The sequence below is a fragment of the Heliangelus exortis genome, chromosome 17 (assembly GCF_036169615.1).
Source record: "Heliangelus exortis chromosome 17, bHelExo1.hap1, whole genome shotgun sequence".
NCBI lineage: Eukaryota > Metazoa > Chordata > Aves > Apodiformes > Trochilidae > Heliangelus > Heliangelus exortis.
In genome coordinates, this window is record NC_092438.1 from 12,997,459 (window position 1) to 13,021,125 (window position 23,667).

The window sequence follows — 23,667 nt, forward strand, 5'->3', positions numbered from 1 at the left end:
CGGCCCGGCCCGGTCCGGCCCGGCCCGGTGGCAGCGCAGAGGCTGCGGGGGAAGAGCAGGCGGAGGGCGCGGGGCCGGGTCCGCGATGCACTCGCTTTTTAGAAAACGCACCAAAGGGAAATACAGCCCGACCGTGCAAAAAAAGAGGTGAGTGAACCGACCCCCGGGCAGCCCCCGCTCCTCCCAGCTCCAAGGAGCTCCAGCATCCCGGAGCTCCCGGCCCACAGCATCCCCCCCCTTGCGCCGGGGAAACCCCCAAAGCCTGGGGACCCCCGGGGGTGGGAACCCCCAAAATGTGAGCACCCCCGAGGTGTCACCTCCTGTCTGAGTTGGGGCTCCATCTCCGGTGGAAGCTCTGAGGTGTTTGTCTCCAGACGCCCTGGCAGGGCAGGAGCAGGTACCCCTGCTTCCCAGGTGGGTGGTGGCTTAAGATCTTTTTTGGGGAAAAAGGAAAAATCCTGCTTGTCGTCATCCTTTATCCACTTGTTCCATCAGGAGTGAGTTTTCTGCCCATGGTCTTCTCCTCAGCTTTTTCTGGGGGGGTGGGGATGTGGTTGGGTTGTCCTGGTCCTTAAAAAAATCCAAACCAACCAACCAAAAAAAAAAAAAAAAAAAATCCCAAAGCAGCATGTTGAATGGCTCGTGAAGGGGGAAAAGATGTAAAAATTCTACCTCCTGGGGAAGTCTTGGCCCCTCTGGGGACCACACGAAGCCTTGCTGCAGGTGGGAGCCTGGAGAGCAGGCAGCCCCCAGCTCCTGCCTGCACAGGGTGGGTGACACAGGGGACGTTTTTCCAATGAGGTGGATGTTGGGATGGATTCAGAAGTGTGTCCTGTCTTTCCCAGAGGAGCTGCAGGAGCTCTGAAGCTCGGGGAATGGGGTGGCTGGTGCAGATTCCAGCCCGTGGTTTGTTACTCCCTCTCCAGAGGCACCTGCCCTGGTGGGTGGGCTGGGAGCAGCCACCTTGCTCCCCAAATTCCTCCTTTGGGAAGGAGACTGAGGAGCTGGCACGGGGCCTGAGGTCTCCTTAGGGACCCATTAAGGGGCCAGTCAGCCCAGAACGTGCCCAATTCTTCTGAGCTGGGGGAGCCCCTCGCTGCAGCCTGCCCAGGGGTGCAGTGCTGGGGCTTTTAGGGGGAAGTTCCCTGAGAAGGGAGGGGGCTGCCCTCACACAGGGGGAGCTGGGAAGGCTCAGGTTTTGGGATTTGCTGAGCTTCCTCAGCTGGGGACAGGCTCCCCAGCACCCCACCTTGCCCAGCAGGGCCACCCAGGCTGCTGCAGCCAGGGGCACATTCTGCTGCCAGCTCCTGCCTGGGGGAGGGCTGGCAGGAGAAGACAGGGGTGACATGGAGCTCCCTGGGGCTCAGCGGGCATCTCCCTGATGGCCCCGTGGCTGCAGGATGGTGTCAATACCCCACTGCCTTTCTGGTCTTGGGAGATGTTAGTGGAAGGCTTGAAAAAGAGAAATGCCACAGCTGGGCTGACAACTCCGAGCAGCATCAAGAGGGTGGGAGGCAGGAGATGGACCTGCCCAGCTCCAGGTGCCCTCCCTGGGATCCAGGAGCTGTGGCTGGAGCTCTGCCAGCCTCAGACAACCTGGGCTCATACCATCCAAGGGCAAGTGGGGCTGTGGGAGCTGCTGTCCCCACCACTACCCTGCCTGCCAAAACACCTCTGGAGGCTGCAAGGCCAGGCTCACATGGAGTTTTTTCCAGCCACTCTCCATCCCTCTCTCCCTACTCCTGGGCTCTCTGCACGCACCTTGGCCAGGGCTCTGCTGGTGAGCCCCAAGATTTGTTAATTCCTGCATTGGAGTTTACAAACATCTGGGAACCCAGGGAACACTCCCACCGTGTGGAAAACAGCCCCACAACCATCGGGATGGGGAAGTTCCCCGGACCGGTTAAACAACTTCTTGTTGGAGAAAAGATTGGGAAGAAGCAAAGAGCTCCTGGAGCTCCGGCCCCTGCTCCGGGCGCTGCCAGCTCCCAGCCGGCTGCCGCCCAGTTTGGCTGCTAGGAAAAAAAAAAAAAACAAAAACCCAAAAAAAAAAAAAAAAAAAAAAACCCCAACCAAAAACACAAGAGCAACGCTGCTAAAAATCAACCTACCCGCCCCCACTGTCAACTGGGAGGGAGATTTCGACACCGTTTCCAGCCTGGCTTCATCCTGCACTTGGGCCGGGATACAGGGGCTGCACCTCAGCCCAGGGCTCGGTGCCAAAATGCCGCCGGTGCCCGAGCCTGCAAAGCACAAGTGACGGGGCCAGAACCCAGCACCGGTTTGACAAGTGTGTGTGTGTGAGTGTGTGTGTGTGTGTGTGTGTGTGTGTGAGTGTGTGAGGCTACTGGGACGTTTCCTGCAAGCAACGAGGAGCCGGGGCTGCGAGCTCAGCTGATTTATTTGGGGGTTGCCCGGGAAGCACGGTCCTGCTGCAGGTTGGAGCCTTGGGAGGAACAGCCCTGAGTCCTGGTGGCTTCTTCAGCTTTGGGACAAGCCCTGCACAGCATGGGGACATCTCAAACAGCAGCACTGGAGAGGGTGGATGTCCATCACCTTCCATCATCTGCCCACAATGAGGACTTTTTATCCTGCTGGATGAAGGCAGCTCCCCTTCCCCAGGGTGCTCCTCGCTGGATCTCCACGTTCGGTTGTTTTTTTTCCTGAAGAACAAATGAGCAGGACCAGAGGCCAAACATCTCCTTAGGAACGTCTGCTGCAGCTCTCACCTGGGCTTGTGGTCTCCAGGCTCTGTAGCCAGCCCTAAGCACATCAATAGGGGTGTGGGCATCTCCCTACCTTGCCTGAGGAACGTGGATGATGATGATGATGATGCTCCTGTTGTCTGGTGGACTTTCTTGCCTTGTGCTCTTTTTGCACACCCCATCCCAACAGCATAAAGCCCTGGGATTTAGCTGGGACTGGCCATGGCTGCTGAGTTGTGAGGACATCATATACATGGCCCTAGAAAGGAAGGCAGAAGCCTTGAGTAAGGACACAGTATGGGGGAACACCATCACCCTCCTTCCCCGTCACCTCCACCAAACATTTGCCACACTTAGAAATCAGGAGGTTGGTTTCTCTCCTAGAAAGTCCAGGCAAAAAAAAACAGCTCAGCCTTGAGAAGCCACTGCTGAAACTGAGGACATCCACCCAGGAGGGCTCCTGGAGAACCCTTAATGGTGTCAGGAGACCCAATCCAGGCTCTGCCTGGAGGGTTGGAACCCATTTCTAGAGGCTGTTTGGTCAGGCTGGAGCAAGCCTGAAGCAGCAGGTGAGTCAGGAGCTGCTCTGTACTTAGAGCAGAGCAACCCTCACCAGCACCCAGCCTCTCTCTGCTCTCTCATTTCCATGCACATTACAATAATATCTCACCATTCAAGATAAATCTAATTGAAAGGAGCTGAACCAAGAGCAGCAACGTGGGCAGTGTGACAGTGAGTGCTCCTGAGCTTTCAACCAGATCTTCATCTCTCCCAAACCTGAATTTTCTGAGTTAGAGCCCAGCCTGGGTATCCTTTGCTCTCTCAGTTTCACTCCAGTATTGTTACATGTGGCAGAAAATGATGTGGTGGGTTCTTCAGGGAGCTTTAAGGGCATTTATAGTTGTGCTGTGGCCTTCAGGATGATTTATGCCCTTTAAACCCCCGCTTGAAGCCTGGTCTGTGGCAGCAGGAATGTTCTGTATGAAACCTGTAAAAATGGAAATGAAATGGAGAGGGAATTGAGAGCAGCAGGAGGTGGTCAGTACCTCATGTGCCATCCCCTGCATCCCACCACGGGGATGTGGTCAGCAGGACTGGGATCCATGCTCAGATCCCATCCTTGACCAACTCACTTGAAAGAGAGAGAGAGAGATTGATTTCCTGCCACCTGCCAGAAAGCACAAAGCCAGGTGAAAACCTGCTGACATCCTGGAGATGCCAGCCTTGAGGAAGTTTGCTCCAAAAAGTGCTCTGATCAGTGAAGAAAACCTAATGGGAGAAAAAAGTAGGAATTGAGAAGTAAAAAAAACAAACCAGTTTTCAGCAGCAAAGTTTCTACATCACAATAATTATCATCACATCTGCCTTTTGGGAACCTCTTAAAAAAAACCAAAACAACAGAAAACAAAAAACTGGAAAAAACCAACCCACCACCCAAAAAGAAACAACAACAAAACCAAGGAAAAAACCTTCAAACTCAAGGAAACAGAACATCACCTGAGGTCAAAGCTGTGGTACAGGGATAAAGTGAAGCCTGCCCCAGAGCAGCTGCCTCTTCCCAGCTCCCCCAGCCAGAAAAAAACCCCACAAATCCCCCCTGGTCCTCAGGGGAATGACCTTGGGCTCTTGGTGGCAGCCAAATAGCTGCTCAAGGCAGCACAGAGAAGAAACACCACATCTGCTGAGTGCAGCTTTTCATGAGCAACAGAATTTTTTCCTTCCTGATCAGAAAATGCTAGAAGTTCAGCAGAAATGGCCAAGCCAGTTTTTCCAGGCTTTTTTTTTTTTTTTTTTTTCTTTCAAACAAAGGCTTATCTATTTCAGCAGAAAAGTTTTGGATTTCCCTTCCCTCTGCCCAGAGCCTCACAGGGCCATGCCCTGGGCACCTTTGCTCTTGCCTTTCCCAGCTGAGTGATGGTCATATCCTGCCTTCCTTTCTCCCTCCCCAGTGCCAACTCCACAGTCTGGCCATCTCCTCCTGCCTATTTTTTGTTTTGCTTTTTTTTTCTGTCCCCTGCAGCCCTTTGCATCCCTCAGATCAAGCTGAAGCATGGCTCTTCCCAGCAGCTTCCCAAAAGAGGCTGCAAATTTTCCTGTAAATCCCAGCTCATCCTTCTCCTGCAGCTTCCTCCTCCTGAAAACGAAGAGCTGACCTCCTCCATCTCCTTGGCATGGAGGTTTGGGCCAGGCTTCAGCTTTCCCAGCCTCCTGTTTGACACCCTGGTGCCTGTCCTCTCTTATGAGCACTCCCCAGCTATGAAGGAGCCAGATTATTGACTAGGCTGAGCTTCCTGTGTCTGTAATGTCCAAGTTGGTTGATTAAATGGCACAGAAGTGTGCAGAAATAGAGAAATAAGAGATATTTTATTCTCTTTTATAAGATATCTCTTACTTCTCTATTTCTCCACATTTATTAATCCTGCCTTTGAAGCAGCAGTGGGGTTGGGGGGGGTAGGAACACCCCCCTCTCCTGCCCAGGTTCCCACAGCGCCTGCAGCAGAGGCTGGGGCGTGGAGGAGCAGCTCTCCTCACCCATGGATCCACCTCCCGTGGGAGGTTTTTATGAGGTTTCCCTGGACCAAAAGCTCAGCAGGTGACAGTCACCTCAGCCAGCTCAGCCAGGGACTCTCGCAGAAACCGCAGAGGTGGAGAGATCAAACCTGTGTCAGGTTTGAGCAGCAGAGCCATGCCCAACGTTATACCCGAGCATGTCCTTGCTTGCTCCGAGCCAGCTCTGCATTTTCCTTTCCTCTGGTCACCCAGGTACTGCAGAGCCACCACCAATTTTGGGATTACCATCCCTAACCAGCCTGGCTGTCCCAGCAGCAGTGTGGCCACGGAGGATGCTCCCGGCAGTGCTGGGACCTGAATGAGAGGGTCAGGGTTAGGGTGTTGCATTCACTGTTTCCCAGCACCCAGGATCAGTTCTGCTGATGCAAAGCCAGCAGAAAGGCTGGGCAGAGGCTCCAGCTCAGCTCTGTTAGACCAGATCAGCAACAGCTCAGGAAACTAGGGCTGAAACACAGCCTGGCCTCTGATCTCTGATTTTATTTCACCCACATAATTAAGAATCATAGAATCATAGAATTGGCTGGGTTGGAAGGGACCTCAGAGATCATCAAGTCCAACCCTTGATCCACTCCTGCTGCAGTTCCCAGCCCATGGCACTGAGTGCCACATCCAGGCTCTTTTTAAATATCTCCAGGGATGGAGAATCCACCACTTCCCTGGGCAGCCCATTCCAATGTCTGATCACTCTCTCAGTAAAGAAATTCTTTCTAATGTCCAACCTAAACCTCCCCTGGCACAACTTGAGACCAAGCCTTCTTGTCTTGCTTCAATCAAAGAAGCTTCAATCAAAACCAGAACTAGAAAACCCCCAGATCCCTTCTGCTTTTTGGAATGGATTTCCCATCCAGACTTTAGATCCACCAAAACCCTGACGCTTGATCATTGGGATTGCTAAAAAAGACTAAGGCTGAGGTAGGAAATGTGGAGATGAGCTGGGAAACCCTGCCAGCCCTCCTGAGCCCTGCTCAGGTCTGGCTATCACAGCAAAGCATCCCAAGCTCCCACCTGGATCATCAGCCTCAAAGCTCAGGGGGTCTCTAGTTCACCTCCTTGGTGGTTGGCAAAGTCTCTGGGCATGCAGGAGATGGGGCCAGCTCTGGGCAACCATCATCTGTGGACACACAGGTTGCCCAGCTTCAACTCAATTTCTCTCCAGTGATTTCACCAGGCATTTTCCCTGGTTTACAAGGGATGATGTGGTTCAGCAGGAACCCCAAAGTGGATTTTTGAAGAGCTGTTTCTACCACTGCAGCCAGATCCAGCCAGCCCCACCTCATCTCCCAGTGCACCCCTGCACCCTTAAGCTGTTATTATTGGTCAGAGAACCAGACTCAGCCTTGCAATTATTGCACGACTCACAAGGACCCTTGGGTTACTCCTCTGCTCAGAAAAGCCCATTTGGGTTCTTTCTGGGGATGCAAGAAGACTGTAATTACAGCAACCCCTCACCCCTGCTCTTCAGGAGGTGCCAGGCAGTGACAGACACAAACTACCAGCCTTGTTCAGTACCTGATGAGGCAGCTTCTATAAAAAGAAAAATAAGTAAATAAATCAGTGTAAATCCTGCCCATGCCAGAACATCCCAGGAACTTCTGTGGAGCTCTGAGATGCTATGAGGCTGCTGCAGCCCAGGGCAGGGTTTGAGGGAGGGAGGAACAAGCCCAGAGCTGGGTTTTGGTTTGTTCTGTTGCATTGAGGGTGACAGCACAAGTGACAGGCAAGGAATGTGGCCTGAAGGTGCCAGGAAGGAGGTTGGCCAAGGTGGGTCTGGCCAAGCTTTGTCCCCAAGTGCCAGACAAGGGCACTCTGGAAAGGCAGCAAGCTGAGATGTCCCAGCTGGAGACTGCATGTGGTCCTTGAGGTGCATGAGGCCACCACACACAGCTCTTACCAACTGGGAGCTGAACACTGAGTGCATGTGTCCAGGGAAGCCACCAAAAAGGTCAACAGCCCACGTTCACTCTCAGCTTTGGCCCACCTTGCTGTGGAAGGCAGGAGGACATGTCCTGTGCTGTTCTGGAGAAGCTCACAAGGTCAATCCCTGTGGCCCACGATGGATCTGTGCTGCTGGACCCCTCAGAGTTGGGCTGATGAAGCTGCTGGATGAGGTTGTGTCCACCCAGGGACACAGGAAGCCTCCACACCACCACCAAGCAGGTCCTGGTGTTCCACCAGACAACCCTGCTCTCCCACTGCCAGCCCCACTCAGCCTCATCTCCTCATCTCCTGGGATCTAGGAACAGCAATTAACACCCTATAAAGATTAATTCTACCACTAGACTGAGGTCATTAAGACTCATTATCTCCACTCTCCACTTGGGATTGGAGTGAGCCAGACCTTGGCTGAGGACTCCATGGAAAAGTGGCACAGCTGGGCACAGCACAAGAGCCCCAGCCTTCAACAACCATGAACTCTCCCAACCCTGCCACCAGCTTTATCACCATGAAACCCCTGCTGCAAGATTTTGGGGTGCATGCCCCACTTTCTGCTCTGACCTGCAGAGCTGCAGCAGGAGACCTGTGCTCATCACGTAGCACAAGGTTCCTCTGGAGCCAGCCCTGCCACTTCTCCCTGCAGCCCAAATGACAGCAGGAATATGAAATGGTTAAAATAACCCTGGTGATGCAAAAGCTGTGTCAGGGCTCGTTCTGACTCTGCTTGATTTCAGCTGGGCACTGGGAATATTTTGGGCCAAGCCTGCACCCTGCCAGGAAAGGGAGAGGCTTGGACCAGCATCACCCTAGGAACAAAAAACAGCACCAGGCAAAAAAACCAAAACAAAACAAAAAACCCAAACCAAAACAAAAACAGCGAGATGGACACAATCTGTGCTCTCAAGTCCCTTTATTTGGTTTAATTTGGGAAGAACTCCTTGCAAAACAAGGGCAGCCCAGCCCATGGCATGGAGGCAGAGCAGGGACTCCAAGACAGGGCTGTGCCCCAGAGCTGGGAGGGACACAGCCCAGGGTAGAGGCACCAGCCCCTGCCTGCATGGAGGCCAGGTCCTCTTTGCTTCTCAAGCTCCTCCATTTCTCCTTATCTCCCATTTATCCTTCTTGCTCGGGAGCCAAGGGAAGCTCAGGCTGCCCTAGGAGCAGGAGACACGAGGTCCCTGCCCGCCCTCCTCCTCCTGGCAGCACAAGTGTTTTGGAAAGTGTTAGAAAGGCAGCAGTGAGTCAGACACAGCTGTGGGGCTGTCAGGCTGCAGGGTTGGCTCCCCCCTCCCCCCCCAGGGCTGTGTCCTTCTTTGGGGGGTGTGTGTGACAAATCTCTACCTCTTTTTTTCTCCCCCAGCATCTCCAGCAAAGAGCTGACCGAGCTCATCGAGCGCCTGCAGAAAAATGCTGACCAGGTGGAGAAAAACATCGTGGAGACGGACTCCCGGATGCAGAATGTGAGCAAAATGTGGCCTCAAGGCAGCTGGAGTCCCCTTTTGTCCCCCCCAGATCCCTCCTGCCACAGCATTCCCATCTCACTGCTGTCTCGTGTTCTCTCCTCAATCGTGTTCACGTGGAATGGGAGATGGAATCCAGAATGGAGGGATGGGTGGGTTCCCCTGGGTGGTGGGGAGGGTGGAAGAGACAACAGGGGCCCAAAATCCTTCCCTGCCCCAGGCAGGGTAGCATGGTGCATCCTGACAGGCAGCTGGGAGGGAGAAGGGGTCTGCAGCACCCTCCTCTCCTCTAAAGGGTAGGATACACCCCAAAGAGATGCAACCCCCCACCCCTAGGGGTGAACACACCCAAGGAGACCAAAACACATCCCTGAGGGAATGCATCTTGACCCTCTCTGGAGCCCCGGGGGCATGAGCAGCTCAATCAGCCTGGATATGGTTTATTTCCTCCTCCATGACCCTTTTGGGTACTGTTTATTGTCCCCCCTTCTGGTGACATTCTTCCCAGGACCTGCACAAGATCAAGGCCTGCCAGCTGGCACAGTACAAGGAGCTGACAGCTCAGAAACTCACCGAGTCTGACAAGCTGCTCTACGTGCTGGATGGGGACGCAGCCATCGCCCGGCACATGAAGCACCCCCAGGGTGACATGATTGCAGAAGAGTGAGTACTGGAGGGGGTGGGCTTGTTCCCTGAGCCTTGCAGACAGGGGGATGCTTCTCTAGGGACTCAGGAAAGCTGAGGAGGGACTTTGGACAAGGGCCTGGAGTGATGGGACAAGGTGGAGGGGTTTCAAACTGTAAGAGGAGGGACTGAGATGAGACTTTAGGAAGAAATTGTTTGGTGTGAGGGTGCTGAGCCCCTGGCCCAGCATGCCCAGAGAAGCTGTGGATGCCCCATCCCTGGCAGTGTCTCAGCCCAGGTTGGGTGGGGCTTGGAGCAACCTGGGCTGGTGGGAGGTGTTCCACAACTGGATGAGCTTTGGGGAGGCCACGCTCTCCCTTAGTACCAGCCTGTCCTGGGCTGGGGGATTTACTCCACACAGGAACCTTTGCCCTCTCCTTCCCCAGTGGATTGCACAACATGGCTCCTGCCAGCCAGCCTAGCAGCACTGCCCTCACCAAGGTTTCCCAAGGACAGTTTCCTCTCCTTAAGGGGATGGGAGAGCACCCTGCCAGGAAAGGGAGAGGCTTGGACCAGCATCACCCTAGGAACAAAAAACAGCACCAGGCAAAAAAAAAAAAACAAAACCAAAAAACCTTCTCTTCCTGCAGCATCCGGCAGCTGAAGGAACGAGTGGCAAACTTGCGTGTGAAGCATGACCAGATCTACAACTTCCCTCTGCAGCACATCGAGCCCCAGGTCAACTGGTCAACAGAGATAGAGGAGAAACAGGTACCAAGGGGACCATCAGTGCCACTGCCTGGCCAGCAGCACCCATGGGGGACAGGCAGGACCTCCTGTGTCTCCCCATGGCGAAACAAGCTCCTGAAAACCTTCCTGGCTGGTCAGTCCTGGGAGCAGCAAACAGCAGGGGAAGGAAGTGAGGAGCTGGGTGGCAGGGAAAGGTGCAGAGGTGGTGAGACAAGGAATGGCTGCTTTGACAGCACTAAGAGAGAAAAAGCTGTGGAGGATCAGGAGGCCCTGGAGAAGAACAAGCCTGGCTTTCAGGGGATGGTCTCCTAAGGCTTAGCCTGGCTACTTACCTCCTGGGTGAGCTTGTACAAATCCCTGCCTTTTGCCATCCAAGGATGGAGATCACATCTCCAGGCAATGTGCTCCTATGTCCCACTGTCCTCAGAGTAGAAAAGCTTCTCTTTGTACCCAGTCTGGGATCTCCTCATTTCCCTTTATGCCTGTCATCTCCCCACCACACACCACCATGCAGAAACCAGCTCTGTTTACTCAACGATTTCCCCATACTTAGGGGAAGGATGCTGTTGGGTCCTCCCCAAAGCCTTCTCCTGCCAAGGCTGAACCAGCCTCAGCCCCTCTTCTTGGTATCCTGTCACCACCTGCCTTGGGCTCTGCCCTGTGGCCCTTCATCTTATCCCAGCACTACATTCCTCCAGCCAGAAAGGGGTTAAAACCCCCAAACTCTCCTTCCCACGGTCACCATCTGGCACGGCCACCTTCACCAACAGGCTCCTGGGGCACCCACATGCTGCCCACACCAGAGTCTGTCCAAGAAGAGTTTTCCTAGGTCTTATCCACCCCAGCACTGACCTCCCCTCATCTGCACCACAGGATGCACTAAACAGCAAGGGCTTTGGGACTGACCTGCCCCTGGTCAACAGCCAAGTAGAAGAGCACAACATTTTCCACAATGAAGTCATGGCCATCGGCCCTCATATCGCCAAGGAAGGCAACAAGGTCAGTGCCCCTGCTCCTCTCCCTGCTGCCCTGCAGGGTCATCCCCATCCCAAGCCACTGAAGGTGAGGGAATCCCACCATCCGAGCTCCTAAGGCTTGGATCAGGCTGGGTGGTCACCCAAATCCACACCTAACCTTGGAGCTGAGAGTCGTACACCAACTCCAGCTTTACAGTGACACAAATCCCAGAAACCTCACGTCCCCCTCCCTCATCCAGCCCCTGCCAGGCCCCCCAGTCTCCAGAGCCACCCTCCTAACCCTCACCTTGCTTTTCCTTTCTCACCAGGACTACACGAGCGAATTCCAAGCTAAATACCAGAAGCTGCTGGTAAGAGACCTCTAAAATCCTGGTGGCAGAGCCCTTGGAAAGGTCCCTTCCCAGGGTGGCCCAACATCCCCCATCCCCAGGGGAGCCATGGAGAGGAGCACTGGGCTGAGTTCTCCCTTTCTGACCCCTCCCAGGCCACTTCCCAGCAACGGCAGCAGGATCTGACCTCCCTGCAGGACTACATGCAGCGTTGCACCAACAAGCTCTACTGGCTGGACCAGCAGGCCAAGGACAGGACCCACTATGACTGGAGCGACCTCAACCTCGACTACCCCAGCCGGCGCCGCCAGTATGAGGTCCGTGCACTGGTCCAGAACCTGGCCCCGGGCCAGGCAGGTGTTCTGCAGTGAGGGAGGTGGGCATGGAGCTAGGGGAGGAGGCTAGGGGTTGGTCTGAGGCAGAAAAATGTCCCTTTTCCCCCCCCGTGCCTCAGTTTCCCCCACTCCGTCACGAAGCGCTTCGAGGCGTGCAATGACAGCAGATGGACAATAAGGTTGATCCTTACCTCTTGCCAAAGGTAATGGAATGAGGAAGCTTGAGGGATTCCTCTTTCTTCTCTCTCTCTCTTGGCAAGAGTCACATCTTTGATAACATCTGCAAGGGAAGGAAAAGCAAAAGCTGCATCACTTTTTTTGTCACACAAGAGTGATGGGGACCTACTGAAGAGTGTCCAGTGGAGGGCAACAAGGATGACTGGGGGATTGGAGCACCTCTCTCATGAGGAAAGGCTGAGAGAGCTGGGACTTTTTAGCCTGGTGAAGAGAAGGCTGAGGGGAGACCTTGTTAATGTCTACAAGTGTCTAAAGGGTGGGTGCAAGGAAGATGGAGCCAGACTCTTCTCAGTAGTTCCCAGTGACAGGACCAGGGGCAGTGGGCACAAGCTGGAGCATAGGAAGCTCCATTTAAACATAAGAAAATACTTTTTTTTACTATGAGAGGGTGTGGAGTCCCCTTCTCTGGAGATACTCAAAACCCACCTGCAGCCCTGTGTAATGTGCTCTGGGTGATCTCCGTTAGTGGGAGAGTTGGATTGGATCATCTCTAGAGGTCCCCCCCAACTGTGGTTTCTGTGATCACTTCTGGTCTTGTGGAGCTGCTCAAACCCTTTCAGAGTAGCTCAGTTCAAGATGCAGCCAGGTTCCTCTCTCTTTGTGTGGGGATCAATATCTTGCTTCTCTCCATCTAGAACTTCATCCATCGGAAGCTGGAGGAGAAGGAGGAGGCCATCAATAAGCTACATGAGGATGGAGATCAGCTGCTTGCCCAGAATCACCCTGGGAAGAATGCCATTGAGGTGAGCATGAGAGGTGGGCTCCAGCCCCCTCACCTGCCCTGCTACCCAGGGTAGTCACCCAGCCCTTCTCCAGCATGGGACCTGGTGCCAACACAACTTGTGACTTTGAATTCCTGGGATGCCAAGTAAGAAAAAGTCTCCTTGACCTGCAAGTGTGTAAATACCATGGGAGGAGAAGAGATAAACTTCAAGGAGCTCTTCCCACCTTCCTCATTCCTGCAGCATTTACCCTGTGCCTACCTACAAAGGATAACTATGGTGGCAAATGCCACCTCTGGTGGCAAGATGGACATAAGGCCACAGGATTTGACACTTCCTAATACCCATCCCCATGCTCCCAGCTTGGGACTAACTCTCCAGTATCCTCATTCTAGCTTTAACCTCAGAATCTGGGTGGCTTCAGAGGCAGCCAAGGAGTTGGCTGCTTAAGAGGGAGATGGGTGCTTTGTGGTGGGCACCCCTAGCGCAGAGCATCCTGCCAAGGTGCACCTCCTAACCCCACAGGCTCACATCGAGGCAGTGCATGCTGACTGGAAGGAGTACCTCAACCTGCTCATCTGTGAGGAGAGCCACCTGAAGTTCATGGAGGACTTCCACAAGGTACCAGATCCCCAGGGGCATGCTCTATACCCAGCCCATAGAGTTTGGTGGGGATGCAGGAGACCCCAGCAGACATAGAAGCTCCTGCAGGTGTGGAAGCAGGGCAGAAAGATGAAGTTCTCTGCACCTACAGGGAGTTTAAGGCTTGGAGGAGCTACTTACACAAGTCATGATTGCTCAGGTGGTCAAAGCATGACTTGCAGAAAGCAGCTGCTCCAATGCTGAGGTTCAAGCCCCAGAAGTCCCCAATGTGGGCATATTTGTGTGCAGGGCAACCAAGGAACTACCACGCTCCTCAAACAAGGCTGGGGGAGGCCTCAGACTCTCCTCTCAGAATCGGAAAAGGTCCAACTGGGAAATTCCACCTGCAGAAAGCAAAGCTGTCCCCCCAGGGAGCCCTACACAAGGGCTCAGAGCCCCAGCTGAGCCAGGCAGACAGATGTCTGCTGGATAAATGGCATCCAGCAGCCAGGGAGGCTCTGTCAGGAGCAGGTCTGACCAGATTCCTTTCCCACAGCCTGGGCGTGTTGATGGGCTGAGTCTGTTGCCAAAGCTGAAGGCTGGTGCCCAGCCCAGGCAGTGCCTTTTGTGGGTATCTGCCAGAATCACTGCCCCAGGGGGTGGTTTGTGTGTGTGGAAGGGCTTGGCTCTGCCTGCTCCCTGGCACTGGAGACACCATGCACATGGTGTTGTCCAAATGAAACACAACTGAGGGTGGGGAGAGGTGGGGTTTAACAGCTCTGCAGGAAATGACCATGGAATAAGCTGCCCTTGGTTGTCTTCTTCCTAGCTCTGCTGTCTTGAGCGTGGGGATGATTATTTCCTTTTCCCATGTCCTTCTCAGTGCTCAGCAGCCCATCCTAGCCCAGTGGTTGTCCCTTCCCTACAAGCATGAAGACCAAGGTGCTGGGGTGGGTCTGCTTCACGTTCTGGCAGGAACCTCTTTTTACAAGAGATTTTTGCCTTTCTGCAGTTTCAGAAAGACTGTAAGGATGCCCAAGAACTCTTGAAGAAGGTGGATACAGACCTGGATCAAAAATTCAGCCCAGAATTCAAGGACAGATACCAGCTTGAGTCTCTCCTCCGGGAGCTTGATGTGAGTATGGGTGGAGGCAGCAGCAGGTGCCAGTGTCCCTACAACAATGCAGGGACATCCCTGTTGGAGCAGGCATCTAACCCAGCTTCCAGGACCACACTGCTGCTTCCCTTTGCTGTGCCTTCCCTCTGACTCTTCCTTCCCTCTGGCTAGAGATTGCCTCCCCCATAGCAATGCAATTGCTCACTGGGCTGGTTTTTATTTGTTCTTTCATTGAGCTGGCGCTCGTTAAGGGCGGGAGCATAATTAGACCTGCTGCCAAAGGAGGTGGTGGAACTTGCTGTGCTGCTGAGAGTCAGGATGGGAGATCACCCACTTGGGAAGGGCTCTGCTGAGCCCAACCCCTGGCCCAGCCCGAGCCCAGGCATGCTGCAGCAGGCCCAGGCTGTGCGTGTGTCCTGGGACAGCTGACAGCTCTTCCTCAGCTCTTCCTGCCTGCTCCATCCCACATCCATCCCACCCTGCTCCATCCATACCCACTTGCATGGCTGGAAATTGAGCAGCTAACGGAGAGCTGGCTGATGGGGCTCTGGTTACAGCTCACAGCTGGGACTGGGGCTTCCAGCAGCATGCAGATGGGGACTCTACACCAGGGAATGGCTCTGGCCACAGTGCAAACTCTTGCCATTCACAATAGGTCTCCCTCCAACTCTGATGGAGTAGCAGTATTAAACACCAGCCAGGCAGGCTGGCAGCAAAGTCTTGTGGCTTTTTTTTTTTTTTAAATTGGTTGGAAACAGAAGTGCTGAGGTACTAACAGGCTGACTCCTGGTCTTACCTCTGCTGTCAGAGTGGTTCCAAAGAATGTTTATCAATATGGTGATAGGCGCAATATAAATATAAATATAAATATAAATATAAATATAAATATATAAATATATAAATATATAAATATATAAATATATAAATATATAAATATATAAATATATAAATATATAAATATATAAATATATAAATATATAAATATCAGACAGTATCAGAGCCTCAAAACTCACGGGCACCACCCCAATTCTCAGCCTGGCTGCAGACAGTAGGCAGGAGAATACAGGGACACTTAGGACAGGGACACAGCAGCTACAGAGCAAGGAGCCAGGAGCTGCTTTCATTCCTGTAAGCAACAAAGGACCCACAGCCTCTGCTGGTGCAAGGTCCTCCCCAGCTGGCAGAGCCTGGGGGAGCTCATTTTTTAAAAGGTTTCCCTGTGGGTTTTACTCCTTACCTTGTGCTAGGACCAGGAGAAGGCCTTGGACAAGTACGAGGTGGTGGTGAAGTCCCTGCAGGAGAGGAGCCAGCAGGTCCTACCCCTTCGGTACCGCCGGGAGATGCCACTCCAGCCTGTCCCTGTTGAGGCTCTCTGCGAGTATGAAAACGAGCAGGTAACATCCCCATCAGCAGCAATCTGGAGGTGCTCCTCGGGGGGGGGCTCTGGGCATGAAAGCAGCACCAGGGGATGGAGCAGGTTTTGCCAGGGCCAAGGACACGGTCATGCTCTCCCATGGGAAAAGCAGGTTTGGCAGCTCAGGAGGAATCTAGGGGAAACCTTGAGGTTCTGACAGCCCAGCTCTGTCACGTTCTCACACCATACCTGTGCTGGGATGGTGAAAATGTCCAGGCAAAAAAATATCCAGGCAAAAAAAAAAAATATCTGGGTGTGATTCTGATCAAAGGAACTCACCCCACTGTCACCAGCACAGCCCTGGTGGGCACATCTGCATCCTCCTGGCCCCACCTGATGGTGGTGTCCATTTAGAGAGTGGGGTCTTTGCAGGCCTGAGTAGCCTGGGAGGGGACAGCAAAGGCACCAGACACCCTGGGAGCACAGGAACCTGGAAAGGAAGGAGGGGTTCTGGCTGACTCAGCTGCCTGCCTCTATGAAAAGGAAAAGCACTTGGAAAAGTGCTTGGAAAAACCTTGGAAACACCTTTTCCTCTTTGCCCTGGTGGGGCAAGAGGAGACACATAGTGTCCCACCCGGCAGCTCAGGGCAGGGAGGAGCAGGCAGAGGAGTTTTTGGCAGGTGACAGACACTTGGAGAGGCAAGAGGCTGCCGAGGGAAGGGATTGGGATTGATGCTGGGTCTGTGGCTCACCGGGGGCTGAATGGGTGGTTACTGACCTGCTGCTGTGACCCATTCCTGTCTCCCAGGGCCAGATAAGCCGAGGAGCCCACTACACCCTGCAGAACAACAGCGGAGATGTTTGGGAAGTGGCAGACAGCTCAGGAGACAAGATAAGAGCTCCAGGGGTCTGCTTCATGATCCCCCCACCTGAGCCAGAAGCCATAGCTCTTGCAGACCAGTATGTGCTCCCCTGCCTGTCCTGCCAGACCCTCCTGCTGCCCCAGGCTCTTGCCTCCCCCAGCCCCACCAGCAGGGTTGACAGGGGGTTCCTGCCCTAGTCCCCACGGCAGAACTGTGCCTGCTTGAAGCCTCAAGCTTCATCTAGGAGGGATTCCTGCACTCTCCCTCTTGCACACAAGGTCCCACCTGGAAAAACAGGGCCAGCTCAGAGCCACCCAGGTGCCCCCCATCCTTTTTGGGACCAGCACAGCAGGGGGAGGGCCCCCTCAGCAGGCAGGTGGCTGCCTTTGCTGCCTCTCCTCTTCCTCTCATCCCTCACTGCTCTGCCCCTTTGCCAATGTGGGGTGAGGGTGCCTCTCCCCCACTTACTTCACACGAGTCGAGGTCCATCAAGCCCCTCCAGAGCTGCACTGGGATGGCTGATGGGGGTGATGGAGGGGCTGAGGGCATGACTCTGACCCACTGTCCCATTTTGCAGAATTGCCCATCACTATGTGAAGGTGAAGGAGAAGACAGCCAACTGCAAGAACATCCTCCAGCAGCGCTATGAGGGCTTGAAGGAAGACAGCATTGGAGGTGAGGTTCTGGAAGGGTTTGCTTGGGGCTGGCTCCTTCCCAAGCACAAAAAAGCTGCTGCAACCTTCAACTGAAGGTGTGGTGGCCCAGCTTATGTGTGTGTGGGGTGTTGCCAAGAGGTTCCCATCTCCTAAAGGTCCCTAGGAGAAGCGTTGGGCTGCAAGCAGGGCAGAGGGAGCAGAGGGGGGATGAGGGTTGTGCACTCACTGGTGGGATTGAGCCCGGATCCAGCTTCAACCTGCTCACTCCTTGTTATCCAGATGCTGCATCAGTCCGAGGGCGTCAGCTTCTGGCAGGGCTGGAGAAAGTGAGCAGTGACCTGGACAAGCAGGAGAAAGCAATAACAGCAAATCTGCGGCCACCGCTGGAGCAGAGCCGGGCTGTGCAGGACAGCACCGAGCGCTCCAAGGACCTGAAGGTACAGGGCTGTGGGAAAGGGTGTCACACAGGGACAATGCTTCCCAGGGGGTCTTCTCCAAGGTGGTCTGCACTGTGCTGAGGTGCTGGAAGTGCTCTCTGGGCCCAGGAGCATGTGGGCATGAAGTGATACCTACAGCTTCTTCCAGTGGAGATGGGGAGCAGCCCTTTAAGCAGACTGGAAGAGGTCAAAAACCTCTTGCCTTGGCTCTGGCCCTGCTTGGTCACAGGAAGGTTGAATGGGAAAAAAGGTGATGGCTGCAGAGGGCAGGCTATGCGAGAGGAGCCCTCCCTTAAGTTTTGATCCTGCCCATTTTTTTGACCACAGCAGGGCCATTAACTTTGCCACCACCATCAGCATCTCAGAAAGGAGCAGGAAAACACACGTGGTCCAGGGCACACCATCTCCTTGTGGACCTGCTCTACCAGGCTCTGGTGGCATCCTGCTCCTTTCCTCTCCTTCAGATTCCTAATTAAGCCAGGCTCTGTGCTACAAACCTCCCTTGGGTTAGGAGGAAGCTCAGGTCCTGTTACATCATCTGCCGAGGGCTGTGTCAATAAAATCCAAGTGCTACCACAAGTGAAAGCAAATTGCTCCCACTGCCTGCAGCACTTTCACACCTGGGCAAGAATTTAGCCATCTGGCTGCAGAGCCCAATAGTCCATATGACTTCAGCATATTTCTGACGGGGTTAGAGCTGGTAGGAACCACTCCCCAGGCACCGTTTCCTTGGTAAAGGAAGCTCTAGTCTGCCCCAAATGAGATTCAAGTCAACAGAAAATATCCTTTTGTCCCCTACTGGGCTGAAAAGCACCTGGTGTCAAAGACAAGTCCTCAGCCCTGGACAGCCAAGGGGCAGCTTCTTCCTAGCCATAAGATCCTAGTTAATTACAAAATCGTTTTGGTCAGAAAAGACCTTTAAAATCATCAGGTCCAGCCACAAACCCACTGCCAAATCCCCACTAATCCATGTCCCTCAGCATCACATCTACATGGCTTTTAAATTACTCCAGAGACAGGGACTCCACCACTGCCCTGGGCAGCCTGGGCCAGGCTCTGACAACCCTTTCTAGGGAGAAACTGTTCCCAAGCTCCAACCTAAACCTCCCCTGGCACAACTTGAGGCCAAAAGTTCCTCTTGTCCCATCCCTTGTTCCTTGGGAGCAGAGCCCGACCCCCCCTGGCTCCAACCTCCTCCCAGGCAGTTGCAGAGAGCCAGAAGGTCTCCCCTCAGCCTCCTCTGCTCCAGGATCAACACCCCCAGCTCCCTCAGCCCCTCCTGCTCAGACTTGTGCTCCAAACCCTTCCGCAGCTCCATTCCCTTCTCTGGACACGCTCCAGCCCCTCAATGTCCTTCATTCTGGTCACGAGGAGCCCAGAACTGAGACCTCACCAGTGCCCTGCACAGGGGGGACCATCCCTGCCCTGCTCCTGCTGGCCACTTAACACAAGTTGCTGTAAAGTTCTAGGTTAAGAAGTGGCTGATAAGTGATAACATGACACAAGTTGCTACAAAGGCTCTGTTACTATGGCAGAACATCACCAATGAGGTCCGTCGCATCGAACCTGAGAAAATCAGGAAGATCCAGGAGTGTGAGGCCTTCATCGAGTCCATGCTGAACACTGGCAGTGCCACCTTGGTGAAGAACAAGGTGGAGAATACCAACAAGAAGTACGACCGTGTGGTCCAGCTGCTCAGTGCTGCCCAAGAGAAGTAAGTATGGGTTGAGCCTGGCATGATGTAGGATCCTGCAGGAGACAGGTTCGGGAGTGCTTAAAAACCTCTCCCTCTTGTGTTCATACAGAGTTGAGGTGGCCACAAACCTTGAGAGGAGCCTCCAGCAAGGCAGAGACCTGCTGTCTACCTATGAGAACAAACTGGTCACAGATGACACGGTACCAGAGGATCTGCGAGTGGTAGACCGTAAGAAAGAGGAACTTCTGGTGAGTGTTTCCAAAAGCTGGGGTAATCACTGCTCAACTCCTGAGCCTGAAGCAGTTGGCATAATGATGGTCTTCTCCAGCTGGAGAGGAGACCTCACACTCACTGCAGTGATCCCCACCAACTGTAAGAGCAAACTGTTCCTCTTCCCCAACCAGAAATCAAATGCCAGTTGAATACCTGGGATTTTATGAAAATGGAGAAGTGAAAGATAAAACGGTCTGGGGAATGCAAGGCAGAGGCCCAACACTTGAAAGAGATGGACATAGTAAGGCTTTGAAAACAGTTATCACTGGGAAAAGCTACCCACCAAAACTGGCAATCCTTCCACTCACTGGCCAGAATTTTCTATCCTTCCCCAGCTTGTCCATCAAGTCCCCAGGTTCAGAGTAGCAAGCAAAAGCTCTCACAGCTCCTTGTGGAGTTGTTGCCTTGGCAGGAATGGGGTGTAAGGCTTGCATGAGGAGCACCAAACATGCTTGCTTTTAAAGATGAACTGGTGGAAAAGGGAGGAAAAGCTGTCTTTTCTCCCCATCACATTTACCAGAAGACTCTGCTTACTATGCAAGCCTCTACCTTGCTTTTCTCCACAACCCGTGGACTTCCTGGGCATCCTCTGCAGCTCCAGGGCAGCAGCTGGAGTTGTTAGGGAATAGTGACCAAAGGCTGGCACATGTGTAACCCTGGAGAATCCCTTTTTCCTGCTTTTTCCCCAGGCCATGGGCACCGAGCTCCAGTCCAAGAGGTTCCTGCTCAATGAAGCAGAGCAGAACTTGCAAAGGACCAAGACGTGCTCCAATGCCCTGGCCAGCAAGTTCCAGGAGCACTGTCCAGATATTGAACGTCAGGAAGCTGAGCTCTACAAACTCAACCAACGCTTCAACAACCTCAGCAAGCAAATTGACCACAGGTAAGAGAGAGAGGAGAGGATTTAGCTAGGACAGGACCAGCCTGGAGAGATGGAGAATGTTTATAGCTGAGCTGGAACCACACTGAACTTGGAAGAGGCTTAACAGCATCATGGGAATGAGAAGCTGTAAAGGGGTTTCTAGAAGGGTCCAAGGAGGAGGAGTTCCTGGCATGCAGTGGCTGGGTAGATCTGGGCAGTCTTTAGGACGAAGTGCTCTTGTGACAAGAGATGGGGATAAGGGCAAGAGAACAACTCTGGCTCAAATCTGTGCCTTCGGAGAGCAGGGGAAGAGGGGATGGGTTATTGCAGAAGATGTGGGGTATGTCACAGTCCTGAAGCTGAGCTGATTTCCTCCCCAGAACTCAGACCCTGCAGAAAGCAAGAAGTGCCTACTCCAACTACCGCAGCAGCTATGACAAAGTCACCCAGTTCCTCTGCAACATCCCCAACTATGAGCCCCAGGAGACTGACAACATCCAGCAAGTGGAAACGAAGCTGAAGAACCAAATGGTAATTCCCTTTGGGCTCCACGGGGAGAGGAGAAGAAACAACACGGAAAGATAAGGAATAGAACTTAGCTCCTGAATTTAAAAAGAGAAAAAAAGTAAACTATGAGGAGCTTTAGTTATTTTGATGCTATGAGGTCAAACTGCCTAGCAGGGCAGCTCAAGATGGTTGTGATTCTCAGTAGTTTTAATGGCAGTCCTCACAAAGGCTGAATGATGTGTTTGGCTTTTGTGTCCCCTGTGACATCTCCCTTTGTGCATGCCAGGCACTCCTCAGTGACATTGCAAGCAAGGAACAGGAGGTGCAGAAGGTCTCTGCCACAGCTCAGCAGTACCAGCAGGCAGTGAAGGTAAGGACTGCAGCTCTGCTGGGGGAAGATCTTCAACACAGAATCAGAGTGGTTTGGGTGGGAAGGGATCTTTAAAGGGCACCTAAGTCCAATCCCCACACCATGGGCAGAGACATCTTCAACTAGATCAGGTTGCTCAGAGCAGAGGAATGTTTCCAGGGATGGGGCATCTTCCACCTCTCTGGGTAACCTGGGCCAGGGTCTTGCCACACTCAGCATTAAGAATTTTTTCTTTATATCTAGTCTAAATCTCCCATCTTGTAGTTTAAAGCCATCACCCCTTGTCCTGTTGCTAGAGGGGCTGCTAAAAAGTCTGTCCCCCTCCTCCGTATAGACCCCCTTCAAGTAATGACAGGCCACAGTAAGGTCACCCTGGAGCCTTCTTTTCTCCAGGCTTAACAACCTCAACTCTCTCAGCCTGTCCTCACAGGAGAGGTTCTCCAGATCTCAGATAATTTTGGTGGCCTCTTCTGGACCTGCTCCAACAGGTTCAGGGCTTTCCTGTATTAACTCCAGAGATGGATGAAGTACCATAGGTGGGGGCTCACCAGAGAAGAGCAGAGGAATACAATCACCTACATCCTCCAAGATGAAAGAAAGCCTAGTGGCCTTGCTCAGTCAACTGATGAGCTAAAAGCAGATTCTGTCTGCTCTGGTGGTGACATTCTGTGGCCTTTAGCATGGCCAGCACCTCCCATTATGGTCAAAGAGCAGCACCTGACTCGGAACCTGCTGGGTGTTCCTGGTCTCACCAACCTTGAAAACATGTTTAAAACAAAGGACAAGAGAAAAACTCATTAAAGCCAATATTTGGTAGGCACCTGTACATTAAGGGGACTCAGGAATCTCACTTCCCTCTGGGAAACTCTTCCCACAGGACTATGAGTTGGAAGCTGAGAAGCTACGATCCATCCTTGACCTGGAGAACGGCCGTAACGGGTACACGAGCAAGAAACCCAGGCTCCAGTCTCCAGCTGCCAAAGTGAAAGAGGAGGTAAAACTAAAGGGTGGCCTATAGCAAGCTAAAGCAGATAACTTATGGGACCAAAGAGCATTTTGTGAACAGTTATACTTATTGTTGGCAACTTTCATCCCAGAGGGGACTGCAGAAGAGGGCAGAGAACCGGGTGAGGAAAGGATTTTTCATCGTTTTTAAGCCATCCATTCTTTTGGAGGGAGAAAAGCCAAAAATCTGAAAGTTTTTCCCTGCTTTAGATGTTCAAATGGAAAGAGATTTCACTCCTGAAGACCACATGTCAGCTAGAAATATTTACAGTGAGAGCAGGCCACAAGCTACTCATTGATGCACTACCCTAAACTCATGCTGCCTCTTGAGACAGCCAGAAGTATCCACTTGGTTCACAGAATCACTGAGTGTCAGGGGTTGGAAGGGATCTCTGGAGATCACCCAGTCCAACCTCCCTGCCAGAGGAGGGTAACTCAGAGCACGTTGCACAGGATGATGTCCAGATGGGTACTGAGTGTCTCCAGAGATGGAGACTGCACCACCTCTCTGGGCAGCCTGTGCCAGTGCTCTGCCACCCTATAAGTAAAGAAGTCTCTCCTCAACTGCATGTCTTCTGGAATATCTTCATAACCATGAAGTATGACCATAAGTGTGTGTGCATCAGAACTGCTCTTCCTTCCCCAAAGCTTGGCAGGTCACTGCTGTACAAGTTTTTTGCACCTGGGTTACCTCTTCAGGTCCTGTTGTTTCTGTTCAGCAAGTCCTGAGCATGCTCCCCTGGTCCTACCATCTCTTCTAAATGCATTTTTGTTCCCTAGGAAGCTGTTCTGGCAGCCAAGTTCACCGAAGTGAATGCTGTGAACAAACAGAGGCTGCAGAACCTGGAGTTTGCTCAGAGCCTCCTGCGGCAGGTAAGTGATCACCAGGAGCAAGGTGTCAGCATAGAACTGACACTTTGCTAGTACAAGTTGAACTGGAAACAGATCCAGCTGGTGGCTCATGCCTCCAAAATCATCCATCAGGAGACACTTCAGTCAGATAGACAACCCTTGGGTGTTTCCAAGCCCCATCTCCCCCTCACACTAGGAAGCTCCACATCATTAACTCCTTTTGCCAAGAATTAGTGTCCCTCATGGTTAAAAGCTTTCTTCTGATAGCAAAAGGCACTGCAGAAAGTGTTTCTCAGGCTCCACAAAGGAGCCTGCTGGCAAATATCCCCTACTCAGGACTTGTCATAGGCAACCTTCATCATCCAAGCTCAACATCTCCCTGCAGCTTTGTCACAGAAGGCATTGAAAATAAGCACCAGAAGTATTATTATTTGGTTTTTTTTGACCA

General features: G+C 52.9%; 1 protein-coding gene and 1 long non-coding RNA gene across 3 annotated transcripts in view; one reads left to right on the plus strand and one right to left on the minus strand.

Annotated features, from left to right (window-relative positions):
* PPL (periplakin) overlaps nt 1–23,667 on the plus strand; it is a 27,304-nt gene continuing 3,637 nt past the window's right edge. Inside the window, exons 1-21 of the mRNA XM_071761017.1 lie at nt 1–147; nt 8,572–8,671; nt 9,180–9,334; nt 9,946–10,066; nt 10,919–11,044; nt 11,331–11,372; nt 11,507–11,668; nt 12,559–12,666; nt 13,171–13,266; nt 14,240–14,362; nt 15,592–15,738; nt 16,507–16,658; nt 17,139–17,236; nt 17,497–17,654; nt 19,190–19,368; nt 19,460–19,598; nt 20,313–20,506; nt 20,866–21,016; nt 21,279–21,362; nt 22,240–22,356; nt 23,148–23,240. Of these exons, the coding sequence (XP_071617118.1) occupies nt 86–147; nt 8,572–8,671; nt 9,180–9,334; nt 9,946–10,066; nt 10,919–11,044; nt 11,331–11,372; nt 11,507–11,668; nt 12,559–12,666; nt 13,171–13,266; nt 14,240–14,362; nt 15,592–15,738; nt 16,507–16,658; nt 17,139–17,236; nt 17,497–17,654; nt 19,190–19,368; nt 19,460–19,598; nt 20,313–20,506; nt 20,866–21,016; nt 21,279–21,362; nt 22,240–22,356; nt 23,148–23,240 (2,607 nt within the window). The 5' untranslated portion in view covers nt 1–85. The remainder of the gene's footprint in view (nt 148–8,571; nt 8,672–9,179; nt 9,335–9,945; nt 10,067–10,918; nt 11,045–11,330; nt 11,373–11,506; nt 11,669–12,558; nt 12,667–13,170; nt 13,267–14,239; nt 14,363–15,591; nt 15,739–16,506; nt 16,659–17,138; nt 17,237–17,496; nt 17,655–19,189; nt 19,369–19,459; nt 19,599–20,312; nt 20,507–20,865; nt 21,017–21,278; nt 21,363–22,239; nt 22,357–23,147; nt 23,241–23,667) is intronic.
* On the minus strand, nt 2,384–15,717 carry LOC139804160 (uncharacterized). 2 transcript variants are annotated; one of them, XR_011729296.1, is made up of 9 exons: nt 15,582–15,717; nt 12,350–12,576; nt 11,878–11,966; nt 6,636–6,800; nt 5,408–5,570; nt 3,839–3,974; nt 3,376–3,693; nt 2,800–2,964; nt 2,384–2,663 (listed from the first exon to the last, which is right to left on the minus strand). It is a non-coding gene; the product is annotated as an uncharacterized lncRNA (long non-coding RNA). The 2 variants fall into 2 exon arrangements; XR_011729295.1 differs by lacking the exons at nt 2,384–2,663; nt 6,636–6,800 and having other exon boundaries at nt 2,799–2,964.